We start from the raw sequence: 21,406 nt of genomic DNA, 5'->3' as shown, positions 1-21,406 counted from the left end.
CTCTCTTGGCAGCCGGGTCTGCTTGTGTCTACCTTTTTCGATGGCCAGGCTATGTTCACTAAGTCTGTACATTGTCAAGGTTTTTCTCAGTTTGCTATCCTTTACCATGGTCAGGTATTCAGCCATGTTGTATTGTCTGTTTAGGGCCAAGTAGTAATTCAGTTTGTTTTGGGTTTTTGTTGTTTCTGCCCAATATGACAGATATTTTTCCTTTTGCTTAGTGACAATTGTGTTGGGTCGAGTTCTCTGTGCTACGATGTCACTGTCCTGGGGCTGGTTATTGTTAGTAGTGTTAGCAGTTACTTCACTGAGTCCCAGGACTAGTTGACTGAGGGTATTCTTCTTTATGGTCCTCTCTTGGCATTTCAGGGCTTCGTAATGATAGCAGTGGGGGTTGCTCATTTTTAGGTGTTTCCAAAATTTGGTGGCTCTTTTTTGGATAGTAATTATTAATGGATATTGGCCTAGTTCTGCCCTGCATGCATTGTTTACGGTTTTCCTTTGGGTCCGGAGGATACTTTTACAGAATTCTGCATGTAGGATCTCATTACCTACACATACTACATACATAGATACATAGAAGATAGGAGCAGGAGTAGGCCATTCGGCCCTTCGTGCCTGCTCCGCCATTTAATGAGATCATGGCTGATCCTTTAATTCAGTATCCCGTCCCCGCCTTCTCTCCGTAACCCTTAACCCCTTTTGCCCGTAGAAATATATCTAATTCCCTCTTAAATATATTTAATGAGCTGGCGTACACTGCCCTCTGTGGCAATGAGTTCCACAGGTTCACCACTCTCTGAGTGAAGAAATTCCCCCTCATCTCTGTCCTAAATGGCTTAGCCCTTATCCTTAAATTATGTCCTCTAGTTCTGTTCTCACCCGCCAAGGGAAACATTCCTTCTGCATCCAGTCTGTCTAGACCTGTCAGAATTTTATACACTTCTATGAGGTCCCCTCTCAATCTTCTAAACTCCAGTGTGTACATCCCTAAACTACATAGTCTCTCCTCATAGGTCATTCCCGCCATTCCTGGTATCAGCCTGGTGAATCGCCGCTGCACCCCCTCCATGGCAAGAACATCCTTCCTCAGATGAGGCGACCAAAACTGTACACAGTACTCGAGGTGTGGTCTCACCAGTGCCCTGTACAGCTGCAGCAAGGTATCCCTGTTCCTGTATTCTAACCCTTTTGCTATGAAGGCCAGCATACCGTTTGCCTTCTTGACCGCCTGTTGCACCTGCATGCTCGCCTTCAGTGACTGGTGTACAAGAACACCCAGGTCTCTCTGTACTTCCCCCTCTCCCAATCTATTGCCATTTAAATAATAATTTGCCCTCCCGTTCCTGCACCCAAGGTGGATAACTTCGCACTTGTCCACATTATAGTGCATCTGCCATTTATCCGCCCAATCGCCCAGTCTGTCCAAATCGCTCTGGAGCTTCCTGGTCTCTTCCTCTGAGCCCACCCCACCTCCTAGTTTAGTGTCGTCTGCAAATTTGGAAATGCTGCATCCGACTCCCTGATCCAGGTCATTAATGTAAATTGTGAACAGCTGGGGGCCCAGGACAGATCCCTGTGGTACCCCACTTGTTACTGCCTGCCATTCAGAAAATGAGCCGTTTATTCCAACTCTCTGTTTTCTATCTGACAGCCAGTTCCCTATCCACGCCAAAACTTTCCCCTTTATCCCATGAGCCTCAATTTTCCATGCTAATCTTTTATGTGGGACCTTATCGAAGGCCTTTTGGAAGTCCAGGTACACCACATCTACTGGCTCTCCCTTATCTATTCTACCAGTTACTCCCTCAAAAAATTCCAATAGATTAGTCAAGCACGATTTACCCTTTGTAAATCCATGTTGACTCTGTCCTATCCTGTCCCCATTTGCTAAGTGCTCCGCTATTTCATCCTTAATGATGGACTCCAGCATTTTGCCCACAACTGATGTAAGGCTTACAGGTCTGTAATTACCTGCTTTTTCCCTACCCCCCTTTTTGAATAGTGGGGTAACGTTAGCTACCCTCCAATCCATCGGCACTGTTCCCGAGTCTAATGAATTCTGAAAAATCATCCTTAGTGCATCCGCTATCTCTAGGGCCACCTCCTTCAGTACCCTAGGATGCATGTTATCAGGCCCTGGGGATTTGTCCACCTTCAATCCCTTTAGCTTCCTTAACACCATATCCTTAGAGATATTGATTTGCGTCAGTTCCTCCTTTGCCAATGTCCCTATTTTTCCCGATATCCCAGGGAGGTTTTTTGTGTCTTCCTTCGTAAAGACTGACCCAAAGTATGCATTTAGTTGATCTGCCATTTCCTTATTTCCCATTATATATTCCCCCGTATCTGACTGCAATGGACCAACTTTGGTTTTCACCAGTCTTTTCCTTTTGATATATTTATAAAAGCTTTTGGAGTTAGTTTTTATATTTTCCGCCAGCTTGTTTTCGTAAGCTATTTTGCCCCTCTTGATCATGCCCTTTGCCCTCCTTTGCTCTATCTTAAACTGTTCCCAATCTTCCGCTCTGGCGCTTTTTTTGGCTATTTTATACGCCCTATCTTTGGATTTTATGCTGTCTCTAATTTCCCCTGTTATCCACGGTTGAGTCACCTTTTTAGATTTCCTTTTATGCCAGATTGGTATAAACAATTTTTGCAATTTTGTCATTCTATCTTTAAATGTTTGCCATTGTTTATCTACCTCCAGTCCTCTCAGGAACGTTGTCCAATCAGACCTACTCAGTCCGACATAGTCCGACCCTGTTAGCTTTGATACCTAAACGAAATCTCAGATCTGGGCTTCTGCAACAAAATTATGTTGACGGGTAAATTTTGTTTTTTGACCCATTCGGCCCTTCGTACCTGTGCCAAATCTTTGCAAAGTCCCACTCGCCCAGCTCTTTCCCCATAGCCCTGCATTTTTTTCCGTTTCAAGCATTTATCTAATTCCCTTTTGAAAGTCGCTATTGAATCTGCTTCCACTGCCCTTTTTGTCCCATAGAAGACACAGTGACATTTCTGGGGTTTCCTGTTAGGGGAAAGTGACATGGGTGCAGCACTCTACCCCTTTTATTTGTTCACTATTGGATATCGGTTTTCACTGTGTGCTGGACTCCACTGTGTAGCCTGGAGCCCCGGCATAGAAGAATGCAGGTTTGACTGCCTGGGATTTGCTTATGAGGATCAGGTGCCCTTATCTTAATGATAGATTCACAGACGCACTGTTCAATGGGCTTTCGCCATCATTTTCATGTAACTCCCATTTGTTTTATACTAGGGAGTGCGTCGGACAGAGAACCGTGTGTTTGCAGTAAGCCGATTCCCTGTAAAGGTGAAAGAGTCCGTATGGAAAGCAGGGCTCAGTTTATATTGTTGGGTCAACATTCTTCTGGGATAATGCCAGGCAGTATTTTTTTGTAATAGTAAATGTAAAGGAAATACCATTGCTAAACACAGGAGAAAGATGTGCTTTCAAGTCCAGTCGTAACATTGAAGCAGATAACTATGGAATATATTTAAACATGAAACATCCTGAAATAGCACTGAAAAGTTATCAATTATTAGAATATTGCCAAGATTAAAGATTAATCTGCATGCAAATTTCAGGATCCAACAAAGTGAGACAAATGTTTCTCTCTCTCTCTGTCTCTCATGTCTATCTCTCTCTTATGTCGACCTCTCTCTCATCTCTCTCTCTCATTTCTCTCTCTCTCATTTCTCTCTCTCGCATGTCTCTCTCGCTCTCTTTTATCTCACTCACTTATATATACACACACAGAAGGATTAGAGGGGAGTTGATGAGAACTTTGTTCACCCAGAGGGTGGTGGGGGTCTGGAACTCACTGCCTGAAAGGGTGGTAGAGGCAGAGACCCTCATCACATTAAAAAAGTACTTGGATATGCGCTTGAAGTGCTGTAACCTACAGGGCTACGGCGCAAGTGCTGGGAAGTGGGATTAGGCTGGAGAGCTCTTTTTCAGCCAGCACAGACATGACGAGCCGAATGGCCTCCTTCTGTGCCGTAAGTTTCTATGACTCTATGTATACATAAAGTTGCATTCGGCCTGCACTTTGTCATGCTGCAGACGTGACACTTTTGGGGTAATTTTAATCAAATCCGCCCAGTGGGAAACTGACGGGATCAGATTGATCATCCACTCTACACCCCGTATGATTTTACTTTCCACTGAAGTCAATGGACAGTAAAATCGGGCGACCGATCTGATCCTGTCAGTTCCCCACTGGGTAGGTTAAAATGACCCCCCTTTGTTACAAACACAAAACAATTTTTTTTTAAAGAAAATGAAGAAAAAAGGTCACTTGATCCTGGATGCTTCCGACCTGCAACTGGTAAGCATTCCCCAATCCGCACATTTCCTTCACCAAACAATTAAATTCCGACTGACCTGTTGTGGTAAACCACTGTATTGTATATTGCCACCTCTGGGTGGCGCTGTGTATGGAGGCATGCCTCAGCTGACTCCACCCACCACTGTGTGGGTTTCGTTCAGACTTGTTCAGTCACTCACGAAGAAGCATGGTCTCTTCTTAGCCTTATTCATCTCTTCTTTCGACTCGTCATCTCTTCTTCGACTCATCACCTTTTATGAAGTAATTGATAAGCGTATCAATTTTATTAGCTAAAAGTTAAATGGCGACACCTGAGGAGCAACAACAGCAACGGATACAGCAGACATTGCTGAGAGCCCTCAGACCACCACGCCTGGACCTCGACCCTCAAGAGGTGGGTGCATCAGCCAAGTTTGAACACTGGCTGAGCTGCTTTGAATCCTTCCTCGCAATCTCACAGGTTACAGAGGAGGATCACAAACTGAAAATTTTGACTGCCCAGGTGAGCCATCAAGTATATATGCTAATCCGGGACTCTAATACGTACGTGGCGGCCCTCGAGCTACTAAAAGGGCAATATACGCGCCCAGTGAACACAATTTACGCCCGACACCTCTTGGGATCCCGCAGGCAGCAACCGGGAGAATCGGTAGGGGCATTTGCACGGGCGCTACTGGCACTCTGCAGAGACTGCGATTGTAAAGCGGTAACGGCTGTGGAGCACGCGCAGGGACTCGCCTGTGATGCCTTCGTCAGGGGCCTCCAGTCAGACCACACCCGGCAGAGACTGCTAGAAAGCAAGGAACCCGACCTGAAGACGGCCATTGCCCTTGCGCTCTCGTTAGAGGAGGCCCACCGAAACCTCGAGGCATACCCCCGTAACGGCGCCGAGACATGGCAATCGAAACCGTGGGACACGGGACCGCCGCCCCCGGCACCAACCGCTGCAGCGACCCAACCGAGACAGCAGCCTCCGGTAAGAACTGCTTCGATGCCCAGTAACCAGGCCCAAAAATGCTATTTCTGTGGCCAGTTAAAACATCCCAGAGCGCACTGCCCAGCTAAGACAGCTACCTGCTCGGGCTGCGGGAAGAAAGGCCATTACGCTAACGCCTGCAAGGGGAAGCCAGCCAGCAGCGCAGCGTGCGGGCCGTGGGAGCAGCCATCTTATCCGCCATTTTGTGTACCCCCGGCCGCATGGCATCCGCCGCCATTGTATCCAACGCACTCAACCGCCATTTCGTCACCGGAACCGACCACCGTCTCGGCGGATGACTATAGTGACTCACTAAGCCACATACTGGCCTCCGTGACGCTGGATCAAGCCCTCCCTCACCATCTATCCAGCTCCATGATGGATATCGCGGTAAACGGCCGCGCCACCAGTTGCCTGATCGACAGCGGGAGCACAGAGAGTTTCGTCCACCCCGACACGGTACGTAGCCACTCTCTCACGATTCTGCCAACGCACCATCGCATTTCTATGGCGTCCAAGTCCCAGTCAATGGACATCAGCGGCTACTGTGTGGTGACCCTGTCAGTAGGGGGCACTGAATATAAAAAATTTAAACTGCTGGTCCTGCCCCGTCTTTGCGCTGCCGTCCTGCTAGGGTTGGATTTTCAGTGCCACCTTAAGAGTGTCACACTAGCATACGGTGGACCCCTCCCCCCACTCACAGTCTGCAACCAACAACTTTTAAATCGCCCGCTGCAAACCACCTGCAGCCTTTCCACATTAAAAGTCCCCCCCCCTCCCCTGTTCGCTAACCTCACCCGTGACTGTAAACCCATCGCTACCAAAAGCAGGCGGTACAGTGCCGGGGACAGAGCTTTTATCAGCTCTGAGGTGGAGCGGCTATTGAAGGAGGGCATTATCGAAGGTAGCACTAGCCCCTGGCGAGCCCAGGTTGTAGTCGTTAAAACCACTGCAAAACGCCGCATGGTAATCGACTACAGCCAAACCATAAACCGGTACACCCAGCTGGACGCGTACCCCCTCCCTCGCATATCTGATATGGTCAATCAGATTGCGCAATACAAAGTATTCTCCACCATCGACCTTAAGTCAGCGTACCACCAGCTGCCCATCCGCCATGAGGACCGCCAGTATACTGCCTTCGAGGCAAACGGCTGCCTCTACCACTTCCTTAGGGTCCCCTTCGGCGTCACCAACGGGGTTTCGGTCTTCCAAAGGGAGATGGACCGAATGGTTGACCAGAACGCGCTGCGGGCAACCTTCCCCTATTTGGATAACGTCACCATCTGCGGCCACGACCAGCAGGACCACGACGTTAATCTAGCAAATTTCCTCCGTACGGCCCAACGGCTGAACCTAACGTACAATAAGGAAAAATGTATGTTTCACACCAAGCGCCTGGCCATCCTCGGCTGCGTGGTGGAGAACGGAGTCATCGGGCCCGACCCCGACAGAATGCGCCCCCTAATGGAGCTACCCCTTCCCCACTGCCAAAAAGCACTGAAGAGATGCCTGGGGTTTTTCTCCTACTACGCCCAGTGGGTGCCCCTCTATGCAGACAAAGCCAGGCCCCTCATCAAAGCCACCTCCTTCCCCCTGACACCAGAGGCGTGTGCAGCCTTCACTCTTATCAAGAACGATATCGCGAAGGCCGCAATGCACGCGGTGGATGAGTCCATCCCCTTCCAAGTGGAGAGCGATGCCTCCGACTTCGCCCTAGCCGCGACCCTTAACCAGGCGGGCAGACCCGTGGCCTTTTTCTCAAGGACCCTCCAGGGCCCCGAGACGAGACACTCCTCCGTCGAAAAGGAGGCCCAGGCTATTGTAGAAGCGGTGCGTCACTGGAGGCATTACCTGGCCGGGAAACGATTTACCCTGCTCACTGACCAGCGTTCAGTAGCTTTTATGTTTAATAATAAGCAGAGGGGTAAAATCAAGAACGACAAGATCTTGAGGTGGAGAATCGAACTCTCCACCTACAATTATGATATCTTGTATCGGCCAGGGAAACTCAATGAGCCCCCAGATGCCCTATCACGTGGTACATGCGCCAACGCGCAGAGTGATAGGCTGCAGTCCCTCCACAATGACCTCTGCCACCCGGGGGTCACCAGGTTTTTCCATTTTATCAAATCCCGTAACCTGCCCTACTCCATCGAGGAGGTCAGGACCATGACCAAGAGCTGCCAAATCTGCGCCGAGTGCAAACCGCACTTCTATAGGCCGGACAGAGCAAGCCTGATCAAGGCCACCCGCCCCTTCGAACGCCTGAGCGTCGATTTTAAAGGGCCCCTCCCCTCCGCTGACCGCAATGTGTACTTCCTCAACATAGTTGATGAGTACTCCCGTTTCCCCTTTGCCATCCCTTGCCCAGACATGACCAGTACCACGGTCATCAAGTGTCTGAATGACATCTTCGCTCTGTTCGGGTTCCCCAGCTATATACATAGCGACAGGGGCTCATCGTTCATGAGCGACGAACTTCGGCAGTACCTGCTAACAAGAGGTATCGCCACGAGCAGGACCACCAGTTACAACCCCCGGGGGAACAGCCAGGTGGAAAGGGAGAACGCGACGGTTTGGAAGGCAGTCCTCTTAGCACTAAAATCTAAGGGCCTTCCGACCTCCCGCTGGCAGGAGGTCCTCCCTGCAGCGCTCCACTCCATTCGGTCACTGCTTTGTACTGCCACTAATGCGACCCCTCATGAGAAAATGTTCGTTTTCCCCCGGAAGTCTACATCGGGAACCTCGCTACCGGCATGGTTGACTTCTCCTGGGCCCGTCCTACTGCGGAGGCACGTGAGGACGCATAAAACGGACCCCCTGGTCGAGCGGGTGCACCTCCTACACGCCAACCCCCAGTATGGCTGGGTGACATACCCAGACGGGCGGGAGGACACGGTCTCCATACGAGATCTCGCACCCTCGGGTACCCCTGAATTACCACCGTTATCCCCCTTACCACCGTTATCCCCCTTACCACTGTTATCCCCCACCACCCCTCCCAACCCAACCCCTGCAGACGGCATGCCAAAGCCCCAGGAATCTTCGCCAACCACCCAGACACCAGACCCGACGTCAGATGCTGCAACACCACCGCCGCCACCACGACGATCAGGACGTCAGACAAGGCCTCCTGATAGACTTAACTTGTAGTACCCTTCACCCCGCCGGACTTCACATTAAACAAGGGGTGAATGTGGTAAACCACTGTATTGTATATTGCCACCTCTGGGTGGCGCTGTGTATGGAGGCATGCCTCAGCTGACTCCACCCACCACTGTGTGGGTTTCGTTCAGACTTGTTCAGTCACTCACGAAGAAGCATGGTCTCTTCTTAGCCTTATTCATCTCTTCTTTCGACTCGTCATCTCTTCTTCGACTCATCACCTTTTATGTAGTAATTGATAAGCGTATCACCTGTGTAATAATTAGACTTTGTGCTTCACTTTTTAAGAAGAATACATTGTGCATTACAAGGCATAACATTCCTGTCCTCATAAAAGAGCCCATCATTTCAACAGTGTAAAGAATACAATAAGTAACCAAAGTGATGTCCTACAGAATGCACGCTAACCAGCTTTAAAAAGTTTTATAACAAGAAGAAGAAGAACAGCTTTTGTAAAACGTCACAGCAGCGATTATCAAACAAAATTTAACACCGAGCCACATAAGGAGATATTTGGGCAGATGACCAAAAGCTTGTTCAGAGAGGGAGGTTTTAAGGAGCGTCTTCAAGGAGGAAGGAGAGGTTGCGAGGCGGACATGTTTAGGGAGGGAATTCCAGAGCTTAGGGCCTTGGCAGCTGAAGGCACGACCTCCGATGTTGGAGCGATTAAAATCGAGGATGCGCAAGAGGCCAGAATTAGAGGAGTGCAGATATCGCGGAGGGTTGTGGGGCTGGAGGAGATTACAGAGATCGGGAGGGGCGAGGCCATGGAGGGATTTGAAAATAAGGATGAGAATTGTAAAATCGAGGCGTTGCTTATGATGGAGAAGATATTGCTCATTCACTTTTCAGATTTCTCTCTTCTATGAAAGGCTGATATATCACTGAGACAGCAATGGAATTTCTCTCACCATAGGTGTCCCATTAAACCGTCAGACAAACCCTTTTAAACCAATATGGCAGTCGTTTAATGCTGATTAAAATGTATTTCATTGTCTTCATACCGTTTTTCTTATCCTGTGAACTTCCAAACTCATGATTTGGCACATTGAATTCCCTGCCCCCTCCGTCCCTTTCCACAACATGGTCTGTCTTAAGTGTATCCTAAAACAGCAGCTATAGTGAAATAAAACCCTCTACTAATGGATTACACTTGTTCGGATACCAAAACGCTGAGGCCTAGAAATTGAGTGGGCTTAGCGCCCATTTTGCGGCGCTAGAGGGCATTGCGCTGGACTTACAGCCGGTTTTGAAATTGACTAGGGCCCAACATCGGCGTTACACCGGTAGCGCTGCGCCGGCACCGATGACGTCATCGGTGTGCGCAGCGTCCCGGTTGCCGTGGTGACGGGCCCCAGCGCCGAAATTCAGTTGCGGCCGCCTCGCCCGTGGCAGCCGCAACTAAGACTCTGGCAACAGAGTCTTACACGACTTTGCGCCGGCGCATAAAGGTGGAGCGGCGGCCGGCCGCTTTCCCGCCGGCCGCCTGCCCGCACCTCCCTCCCCGGACTCCCCCACCCCCCCCCCCCGCGGAACAGATGCTTCTCGGCTGCGAGCCCGGCACTTCCCCGAGGTGCCGGGCTCATTTTTGTGGCGATTTAACCAGCCAGCGGGCGGGTGCAGGCAGCTCCTCCTTAACTGAAGGAGGAGGCCTGCACTTCCCGAGCCTGCCGCACCGCATCGGGCGCCACAGCGCCGGAATAGCGCCGCAATGCGGCGCGTAGCGCCAGTTTTCAGGCGCAAACAGCCTTCAGTAGCGCCGGCAGCCGTTTGGGCGCGGCGCTACTGAATTTTTGGCGCGCACAGCGCGACTTAGCACCAGCGCTAAATTTCCGGCGTTAAGCCCCGGCGCAGCGCAAACTCAATTTCTAGGCCTGATTGTTTTATATAGTCATATTGCTGCCATGCTGAGTTTAGGTGGTTGCAGGGACTCTGCAGTGTGGAAACAGGCGAAGAAACAGCAAAGTTGTTTCAGAGAGATCCCTTTATTTAAAGGTAATACCGAACTCTTACTAATGGCATCTCTAGCACTCGCCACAAGCTCGTATTCCCTTGAAGATTAAGGGGTGACCTAATTGAGTGTTTAAGATGATTAAAGGATTTGATAAGGTAGATAGAGAGAAACTCTTTCCTCTGGTGGGCGGGGGGGGGAGTCCACAACAAGGGGGCAGAACCTTAAAATTAGAGCTTGGCCGTTCAGGGTTGTGACAGGAAGCATTTCTTCACACAAAGGGCAGTGAAAATTTGGAACATCTCTTCCCCCAAAAAACTGTTGAGGCTGGGGGGTCAATTGAAAAATTCAAAACTAAGATTGATAGATTTTTGTTAGGCAAGGGTATTATGGGTTATGTAACCAAGGCGGGCAGATGGAGTTAAGATACAGATCAGCCATGATCTAATTGAATGGTGGAACAGGCTCGAGGGGCTGAATGGCCTCCTCCTGTTGCTCTGTTCCGATCAGAAATCCAGTTTCACTGTCTCTCTTCCCATTTATCTTCCTATAATTTGGGAGTTAAAACCAGTAATCATTTAACAACAATCAATAGCAAACTTGCATTTATATAGCGCCTTTATCAGAGCAAAACATCCCAAGGCGCTTCACAGGAACGTTATTAAACAAAATTTGACACCGAGCCACATAAGGAGATATTTGGGCAGATGACCAAAAGCTTGGTTAAAGAGGTAGGTTTTAAGGAGCGTCTTAAAGGATGAAAGAGAGGTAGCGAGGCGGGGAGGGTTAATCAAACAGTATATCGAGGAGGAGCCATCCCTTTCATTTTCATTTATTCAATAATTCTGCAGTGAACAACTAGGATGAATAACATTGCACATCCCAGTCCCAAAGAAGAAAATAGCTTAAAATCGTAACATTGAAACAATGAACACATGTAAAAAGGACAATTGACTGCTTTACAGTGCTCAGATTGAGTGAAAGATGTAAATTATTAAGAATAAAACCAGGCACAAAAACTGTATTTACCTCAGTTCTCGGACCAATATAAATCGTGCATCCCATTCTGCTTATTGAAAATTAGTCAGTACATCCCAGAATATAGTTCTAATGTTATATATAATATAAAAACAGGAAATACTCGGCAGGTCAGGCAGCATCTGTGGCGAGAGAAACAGAGTTAACGTTTCAGGTCGATGACCTTGCTTCAGAATTGGGTTAATATTATTTATTATTTAATATCTAAGATTATATGCCTCATTATGCCATCAAACATTTTTGCCTGCAGGAACAGTAATTATTTAATCAAAAAGTTGTGTTTGACAAGTTTATGGACATCAGTATCAGAATAGATAAGAGGCATCCAGTGGATGTGGTGTATTTGGATTTTCAGAAGGCATTCGATAAAGTGCCACACAAGAGGTTATTAAACAAAATTAGGGCTCATGGGATTGGGGGTAATATACTAACATGGGTTAACGGACAGAAAACAGAGAGTAGGAATAAACGGGTCAGTTTTGGGTTGGCAGGCTGTAACTAGTGGGGGACCTCAAGGATCAGTGCTTGGGCCTCAGCTATTCACAATCTACATCAGTGATTTGGATGAGGGGACCAAATGTAATATATCCAATATTGCTGATGATACAAAGCTGGGTGGGAATGTAAGTTGTGAGGAGGATACAAGGAGGCTTCAAGGGGATATTGACAAGCTAAGTGATTGGGCAAGAACATGGCAAATGGAATATAATGTGGAGAAATGTGGTTATCCACTTTGGTAGGAAAAATAGAAAAGCAGAGTATTTTTTAAATGGTGAGAGATTGGGAAATGTTAGTGTTCAGAGGGACCTGGGTGCCCTTGTACAAGAATCGCTGAAAGTTAACATGCAGGTACAGCAAGCAATTAGGAAAGTAAATGGTATGTTGGCCTTTATTACAAGAGGATTTGAGTATAAGAGTAAAGGGACTAGATTTTCAGTTGCTTGCGCCAGCAGTTAGCGCCTTAAGAGAAGTGATTTTCGGGCGCTATGCGCGTAGCGCCCGGGCGCAGCGCAGTTTGCGCCCCGCCCCAAATTAAGTTGCCCGTTAGCGCCGGCGCAAAGTTTAGCGGCCGCCCGGATGCGCGCGCAGAAAATGACGTCACATCCTCGTGCAACGCCCTTTGGCCGCCCCGAATCCAAACTTCAGTCGGACCGCCCCATTGTGCGGCTGGCGTCCAGAGCGTTTGTAAAGTGGAACGCAACACACCCTGGGGAGCGCACATTAAAGGGCACTCCTGCTGCACTATATAAGGCAGTCTGCATGTGTTGTGTGGAAGGATCCAGTGTGTGTTATTGTGAACGGTGTATTTATGTTTCCGGCCACCACCACCACCACCACCACCACCTCCTCCTCCTCGTCCTCGTCCTCGTCCTCCTCCTTTGAAAAAAACACACATGCACCCTTCCCCTTTAAGAGCTCACTGGCACCAGAGTGTCTGCCGTGCGCTGCGCCCGAGCTCGGGTGTTGCGCTCTGCACCGCCAGCTTAGCGCCTAAATATAGTAGTGGAACGCCTCTTTTAGCGCTCCACCAACCTCTTAGGGCAAAGCCACTGAATTTCCGGCAACGGGGCGCTACTTTGGGGCGGGCGCTAAGGTTAGCGCCCCAAAACTGTCTATACTGAAAATCTAGCCCCTTAAGATGTCTTACTGCAATTATATAGGGCCCTGGTGAGACCACACCTGGAGTATTGTGTACAGTTTTGGCCTCCTTACCTAAGGAAGGATATACTTGCTGATGGGGGAATTGTACTATGAGGAGAGATTGAGTAGACTAGGCCTATATTCTCTGGAGTTTAGAAGAATGAGAGGTGATCTCATTGAAACATACAAAATTATTACAGGGCTTGACAGAGTAGATGCAGGGAGGATGTTTCCCATGGCTGGGGAGTCTAGAACCAGGGGTTACAGTCTCAGAATAAGGCCATTTAGGACTGAGACGAGGAGAAATTTCTTCACTCAGAGGGTGGTGAATCTTTAGAATTCTCTACCCTAGAGGGCTGTGGAGGCTCAGTCGTTGAGTATCTTCAAGACAGAGATCAATAGATTTTTGGATATTAAGGGAATCAAGGGATATGGGGATAGTGCAGGAAAGTGGAGATGTGGTAAAAGATCAGCCATGATCTTATTGAATGACAGAGCAGGCTCAAGTGGACATAGGCCTACTCCTGCTCCTATTTCTTATGTTCTTAATATATCATGGTATAGAAGAGATGGAGAATGTTTAGACTACACAGAAGGAGCTCTTTATTTCATTGACCCAACTTTAGACTCTAAAGAACACATTGAGTTGTTGGCTGTACAGTATTAGATCAAAGAGGTTAGTTCTGTGGCCTCGTGTTTTGATTATATCTCATTTTTACTCTTTTAACAGAAGACAAGACATGGACTGTGACACAGCACAACAACACAGAGCTAACCAAAGTCCAAGGCTCCAGTTCAGGCAAACCTCACCTTGTGCACTTGAGCTACACTGCTAACACAGAGCAGCTGCAGGCCATGATTAACAATATGGACTACTGCGAGCAGGAGGTGTCCTACCACTGCAGAAAGTCACGCCTTTTAAACACACCTGGTAAGTACAAGGGCCCAGTTCTACTGTACCATTTGCCTCAGAAATGTAAGCTATGAAGCTCATTCGGGACAAGCTACACGGGTTCAAAGTGTCAGGAGTATTTGGTTTGATGTAGTAAGCTTTTTTTTTACAATAAAATTTATGGCAGTTGTTTCTCAGTTACAACGCACAACCATGCATTATTTGTGGCTCGGTGTACTGAATAGACAGAGTCACAAGAGTGACCTAACGCAATAAGGACAAGGCGCGGGATTGGATTCTGGTGGCTGTTCTTCGTACTTCTGTGCAAAGCTGTGATGGTGTCAATCTTGAGCTTGAGACTGGTATTCCCTGGAATATCAAAAGTTATGTGTATGATTGAGGATTTTAGGATTTTAAAAGGAATTGATGGGATAGATAGAGAGAAACTTTTTCCGCTGGTGCGGAGAGTCTAGGACAAGGGAACATAACCTTGAAATCAGAGCCGGGCTATTCAGGAGAGAAGTTCGGAAACACTTCTTCACGCAGAGGGTGGTAGAAGTGCGGAACTCTCTCCCACAAAAAGCAATAGATGCCAGCTCGATTAATCATTTTATATCTGAGATCGAGAGACTTTTGCTCAACAATGGTATAAAAGTATATGGAGCTAAGGCAGGTGGATGGATATAAGATACAGATCAGCCATGATCTCATTGAATGGCTGGACAGGCTCAAGGGGCTGAATGGCCTCCTCCTGTTCCTATGAGAGTAACTCCTGTGAATCTGACCTCTGGCTCCAAATTGCAGTCCCCTCTGCCAGAACAACACCACTTTTGCAACGAAGCAAAACTCAGAAATTCAAGCCAATGTGCTGTTTTTACTTTGTACACAAGATTATTATATTTTCAACAATCAAAAGACTGCAAAAAAAAAAATCATTGTCAACAATGCCCACTTTAAACATTCGCTCCCTCCACCACTGGCGCACTGTGGCTGCAGTGTGTACCATCTACAAGATGCACTGCAACAACCCGCCAAGGCTTCTTCGACAGCACCTCACAATCACGCGACTTCTTCCACCTAGAAGGACAAGGGCAGCAGGCGCATGGGAACACCACCACCTCCAAGTTCCCCTCCAAGTCACACACACCATCTTGACTTAGAAGTATATCGCCGATCCTTCATCGTCGCTGGGTCAATATCCTGGAACTCCCTCCCCAACAGCACTGTGGGAGTACCTTCACTACACGGACTGCCGCGGTTCAAGAAGGCGGCTCACCACCACCTTCTCAAGGGCAACAAATGCTGGCCTTGCCAGCGACGTCCACATCCCATAAACGAATAAAAAAAAAAGGCAAAACTTTTACAAAAGCAAAATACTGCGGATGCTGGAAATCTGAAATTAAAACAGAAAATGCTGGAAACGCTCGGCAGGTCAGGCAGCATCTGTGGAGAGAGAAACAGAGTCACCGTTTCAGGTGGATGACCCTTCCTCAGAATTGGGAAAAGTTAGAGATGTAACAGATTATAATCAAGTGCAGGGGCTTCACAGCCATCAGGACTCAACATCAAGTTCAACAATTTCAGACCATAACCTCTGACCCGATTGTTTCATATGGCAGCTGTTGATGGTTCTGCCGTTCCCATTTATACATATTCTAGACTCATCTTTTGTTTCTTTACTTGTCCCATTACCATCTCCTTTTGCCTCGCACCATCATCCCTTTTGTCTCTTAATCTCTCCTGCCTTCCAGCCTATCACAGACCTTCCCTTTTGTTCTTTCCTCCCCTCCCCCTTTCCCTGCCCCTACACTTGCCTAAAATCTGTTACATCTCCAACTTTTTCCAGTTCTGACGAAGGGTCATCGACCTGAAACGTTAACTCTGTTTCTCTCTCCACGGATGCTGCCTGACCTGCTGAGTATATCCAGCATTTTCTGTTTTTATGATAAAAACATTTGATCACAATAGGGACAAGGATCCTGTGCGTTTCGGTGACAAAATCTACGGATCTCAGGTTTAAAATAACTAATTGATCCAGCACCTCCGTTTCAGGAGCAAGTATTCTCACTTCAGGAATAAGACAAGTCAAATGCTTTGAAGAGGCACAAAAGCTGTGGTGTAACTCTGTCGTCAGGGCCCGACCTGAGTGCAGAGTGGAATGGGCTTCCCTGGCGGATAGAGTCCCATTCCGCCTCATGTCAGAGTCAGCCTGAGCCTAACCCTACACTACCAAACTGCAGCATCATTGCAAGGAAGCCATTGTGCACTGATGCAACCGTTACTTGTTAGTTCCAGACTCGACTATCCCAATGCTCTCCAGGCCGGCCTCCCATCTTACACCCTCCGTAAACTTCAGCTCATCCAAAACTCTGCTGCCCGTATCCTGACTCGCACCAAGCCTCGTTCACCCATCAGCCCTGTTCTTATTGACCTACATTGGCTCCTGGTTCAGTAAGGCTTTGAATTTGAAATTCTAATCCTTGTGTTCAAATCCTTCCATTGCCTCACCCCACCATATTTCTGTATCAGCCCTACATCCCTCTGAGAACTCTGCGTTCTTCCAATTCTAGCCTCTAATGCATCCCCGATTTCCTTCGACCCACTTTTGGCGGCACTGCCTTCACCCCTGTCTAGGCTCTAAACATCTGGAATTTCCTCCCTAAACCTCTCCATCTCTCTCTATTTCTCTCTCCTCCTTTAAGATGCTCCTTAAAACCTACCTCATTGACCAGGCTTTTGGTCACCTGTCCGAATATCTCCTTATGTAGCTTGGTGTCAAACTTTGTCTGATAACGCTCCTGTGAAGCACCTTGGGATGTTTTACTATGTTAAAGACCCTATATAAATGCAAGTTGCTGTCGTTGGAGTGTGAATATACCCTCTACTCCGACTCTAGGGGAAAAAAACCCTGCTGCGACAAAGGGAATTTTCCCATTTCTCATTTCAACCGACCTGTGGCCTGTCTGGCTGAGATTGCCAGTTTAATGGCAGTTTTGCACTGCACACCACAGATGACGTTGAACTGGAATTGAGTCTGCCCCGGTTCACTTCACATTGGACCCTTCCGACCATTACAAAAAAAGAGACGTCCAATCAATCTGACCTGGATTTGAACCTGTCCCAGAGGCAAGAGGAAGACAGTGCACTGATAGTCTGTACCTTCGAGTCCTTTGACCTTCTGGACGATCGTGTGCCAACAAGCCACATCAAACAACAGCAACCCTTTCTCACTTCTTGTTTTGAGTACTGGGGGCTGGATTTTGCCAATGGGGAGCTTTTGGAGGCGGGACTCCCACTTGTCGGGTTTTAGTCCTGCCTCCATCGACTTCTGGCCAACTCACGCTATTTTCCCTTGATTGACCTTGTTGAGCCCGCCCAGCTGGCTGTGTGCAAATTGGCTGCTGCATTTCCTACATTACAATAGGGACTACACTCCAAAAAGCAAATCAGTGATACCAGTTCCCTCGGCGCTAAATGTTCATTAATTCATTGATTACTGTAATTCTCAGCTGAGTTGGGCTTAACAAATGGGAACCTGACATTTTTATATTAACTGCCTTAAAGGTATCACGGCCTTGATATATGATAAGATCAGTGTGCTATGTGCTACATAGAATTGTGCAAATGGTCAGGAATGTAATTTCAGTCAAACGTCCAACTTCTATAATATTGGCTTTACTGGCAAAGCTCACCAAAAATTACTAATTTTTTCAAAGAAAACTCAACAGTGAATATGCTAAGTAATAAGATTTTTTTTTAAATTAAATACATTAGAGTGTCTGCTGTGGCTCAGTGGGTAGCGCACTCGACTCTGAGTCAGAAGGTTGTGGGTTCAAGTCCCACTCCAGAGACTTGAGCTCAAAAATCTAGGCTGTCACTCCAGTGCAGTACTGAGGGAGTGCTGCACTGTTGGAGGTGCCGACTTCTAGATGAGACGTTAAACCGAGGCCCCGCCTGCTCTCTCAGATGGACTTAAAGGATCCCATTGCACTATTTTGAAGAAGACCAGGAGAGTTATCCCTGGTGCCCTGGCAAATATTTATCCGTCAATCGACATCACTAAAACAGATTATCTGGTCATTAGCACATTGATGTTTGTGGGAGATTGCTGTGTGCAAATTGGCTGCCTTTTCCTACATTGCAACAGTGACTACACTCCAAAAGTACTTAATTGGCTGTAAAGTGCTTTGAGTCATCCGGTGGTCGTGAAAGGCGCTATATAAATGCAAGTCTTTTTCTTTTTACAATGTTCTAGAAACATGACAGTAATATTATGGGGTAAAAATTGATATGCGTTACATTATTTATTGGACGTAAAATGAGCACAAGGTGTTGGTCCTGCTGCTAAATCCACGAGGCGCATTTCTTCCTAGTGGGTGCATTACATAAAAGAGACCTTAAGTGCCTTGAATATGTATATTAGGTGCCTAACACTTGTTAAATGACCCCTTGTCCAAATTTGTCAGCGATGAACGGGACAGACATCAGGATTCTATAGTGGCCCCCGTGGCTGCCTATGAGAAGTAAATAATCGTTTCTTTTTTTTTTAAATAACCCCAGCCGGAGAGCAGGGAGGTGCAGGGTGGGGTGCTCACCCGACTCCACAGGCATTGTGATCACCTTCCCGCACCCCCCCCCCTCGTAGCCTGCCCCGAAACCCCTCTCGGGACTTATCTGAGCACCACTGCCAGCACCTGCTCCGCTGAATGCTGCTGAATTTTGCTGCGGGGTCCTTAAACAGGAATTAGGCCCTTCAGTAGCATCATGCAACCAGCCTAACACTTAAGGCGGCCATCCAGAACGCCTGAAAAATCAGGAATCCTTAGTGTGCAGGGTATAGACCAGCAAAATTGATCATTTTTGCACCCCCCCAACCCCGCCACCACCTTCCGTCCCCCCCACAGCATCCCCAGTTTCCCACCCGAAAAATGGGAATAACAAGGATAAATTTCCGCTTGATGTACTATGCTTTCTCTAGCCTGAATCCTGGACCCTCCTCAAAACATATTACAGGAAACTTCGCGATATCCGGCACCGACGGGACCGGCATGATGCCGATCTATGAAAACTTCCGGACAGACCAGCGCTAATGTTGAAGGATACGGAGGTTTTCATCTCCATATCTGACAACAAACACTGTTGCTTAGCAACAGCTTGTAAACAGTCGGCCCGTACCTTGGAAGCGCCTCTGTAGCTTAGCAACAGCTTCAGAGAGGCTTTCCAGAGACTGACTGTTTAAAAAAATGCTAGGAGAAGAAAAAAAAAGAAAAAAAACCTAACAGAACGGCTGCTGATTTCTGCCGTTAGATCGAGGTTTCCGGACATACAACCTCTGGATAAACCAAAGTTTCCTGTAGTGCTAATTTTATTCCTTCTTCTGCATTTTTAAATGTATTTATTGTTCTAATCTTACCCACATGATTTAGAAAGCCATGTATATTTAAGATGGGAATTTAAAACCGTTATAATGTTTTGGTGCAGTGCGAGCAGGTTAAAATGGCAGCAAGTACATAAGAACATAAGAAATAGGAGCAGGAGTAGGCCAATCGGCCCCTCGAGCCTGCTCCGCCATTCAATAAGATCATGACTGATCTGATCCTAACCGCCAATCTACTATCACAGAACCATCTCCTGACCCATTACCCATGCTGCTTAGCGTAGTGAAAAACCACCGTATAACTTTATTTCGCCGTTCACCTGTGTGAGAAAGCATGCAGCCATTTTGGATGGCCTACCCTGGTTTTTGCATTTGGACTTTGGATGGCTTGAATTTTACATACCTATACAGTGCAAAAGTAGTTCAATAACTACATGTTATTCCTCTAAATAAAGCGAGAAAGGGTTAAAGCTGATAAGGATGTTTGCGCTTTATGGTTTTCATTAAGCGTAGATATTTTTCCAACCTGGTGTACTATAATTATGCTTACCCAGCATAATTAAACCAATTTAAATGCTCTATACATAGCTTTGCCCTCTAAAACCTCCACAACATTTTGTTAAGAGAGAATTTGCTGAAAGTTTTTGAAGTCAGTCTCAACAATACAAACGTTCTAGAATTTGCTGGAGACAATGACGAACTATTCAGGTAGTTCCAATATGCTGACGTGACCATATATTACGTTGTTATTATTAAAATACAGCCTATTTCCCTTAATTTCAAAGTTGTTTTTGCGATTAATCAGTTTTTAGCATTAAATTCCCAATTTGTTGTGTTATTTCCATTGCTTAATTCAAAATTATTGGGTAATTTGATTTTTTCAGAAGGAACAGACATCACAGTTTTACTGTAAGATTGTCTCTATTTTTTTCTATCAGTGGAGAGTTGCTAGCCACGCTCCTCAGTTTTAATTAGGACGTCCGGATATTATGCAGCACCACTGTAAAAGCAGCAGGGGGGGCAGGACTTCAAAACTGGCATAATCAGCTGATTTGCAAGTTCATCAGAAGCCATCCTACTGCCCAAAGAGCAGAGCTGAATTCCACCCTTTCGACACATTGCAGGTTGAGATGCGTGCTGGTAATTCTTCTTTGAGCAGAATTTCAGCTTGTATTTTATATGACTCCCTTCAACAACAACAACATCAACAACTTGCATCTATATAGCAACTTTAACATAGTAAAATGTCCCAAGGCGGTTCACAGGAGCCATTACCAAACAAAATTTGACACCAAGCTTAATAAGGAGATATTAGGACAGCTTGGTTTTAAGGAGCGTTTTAAAGGAGGAGAGAGAAGTGGAGAGGTTTAGGGAGGGAATTCCAGAGCTTGGCAGCTGAAGGCACGGCCGCCAATGGTGGAACCATGAAAATCAGGGATGCCCCAGAGGCCAGAATTGGAGGCGCGCAGAGACCTTGGAAGGTTGTAGGGCTGGAGGAGGTTACAGAGATCGGGAGGGGCAAGGCCATGGAGGGATTTGAAATCATGGATGAGAATTTTAACATCGAGGCATTGCCGGACTGGGAGCTAATGTAGGTCAGCTCGCACAGAGGTGATGGGTGAACGTGACTTGGTGCGATTTAGGATATGGGCAGCATAATGAGGGATAGCAGAAATAGAAGTGATGGGCTCGGGTCCGAAGTGGCAGCCAAAACGTGCATGCAAATGGACACAGGGAAACTCAAGTTACATAGGCATGCTTACATAGCAAGACTAGGGTAGATATGGCCTGGTAATATAAACGGCGAATAGAGAGGCGACATAGGAGGGAGTGCGAAGTTAAAGCCAGAGGTCCCGAGGTGGCTTGAAGTTGACATATGGGGCAGGAGTCTTTTGGGAAAGGTGCTGAATTGGTACCAATACAGAACTGAACTTCACGCTTTAGTACCAATACAGCTGAATACCTGCCACTTCCATATCCTGGCTTGGCACTCCTTTTAGAAACATAGGAA

The 21,406-nt window shown here is 47.2% G+C and overlaps 1 protein-coding gene across 1 annotated transcript in view; it reads left to right on the top strand.

Annotated features, from left to right (window-relative positions):
• The window catches only part of LOC147120678 (contactin-associated protein-like 5), a 1,541,569-nt gene that overhangs the window by 905,591 nt on the left and 614,572 nt on the right, over positions 1 to 21,406 (top strand). Inside the window, exon 13 of the mRNA XM_085986862.1 lies at positions 13,857 to 14,057. Within this exon, the coding sequence (XP_085842988.1) occupies positions 13,857 to 14,057 (201 nt within the window). The remainder of the gene's footprint in view (positions 1 to 13,856; positions 14,058 to 21,406) is intronic.

This window comes from Somniosus microcephalus, chromosome 4, assembly GCF_052327205.1.
Source record: "Somniosus microcephalus isolate GS21.2 chromosome 4, FLI_Smic_1.0, whole genome shotgun sequence".
NCBI classification, from domain to species: Eukaryota; Metazoa; Chordata; class Chondrichthyes; order Squaliformes; family Somniosidae; genus Somniosus; species Somniosus microcephalus.
Note: the sequence above shows the minus strand (reverse complement) of the source record. Positions and strands in the feature narration are given on the sequence as shown.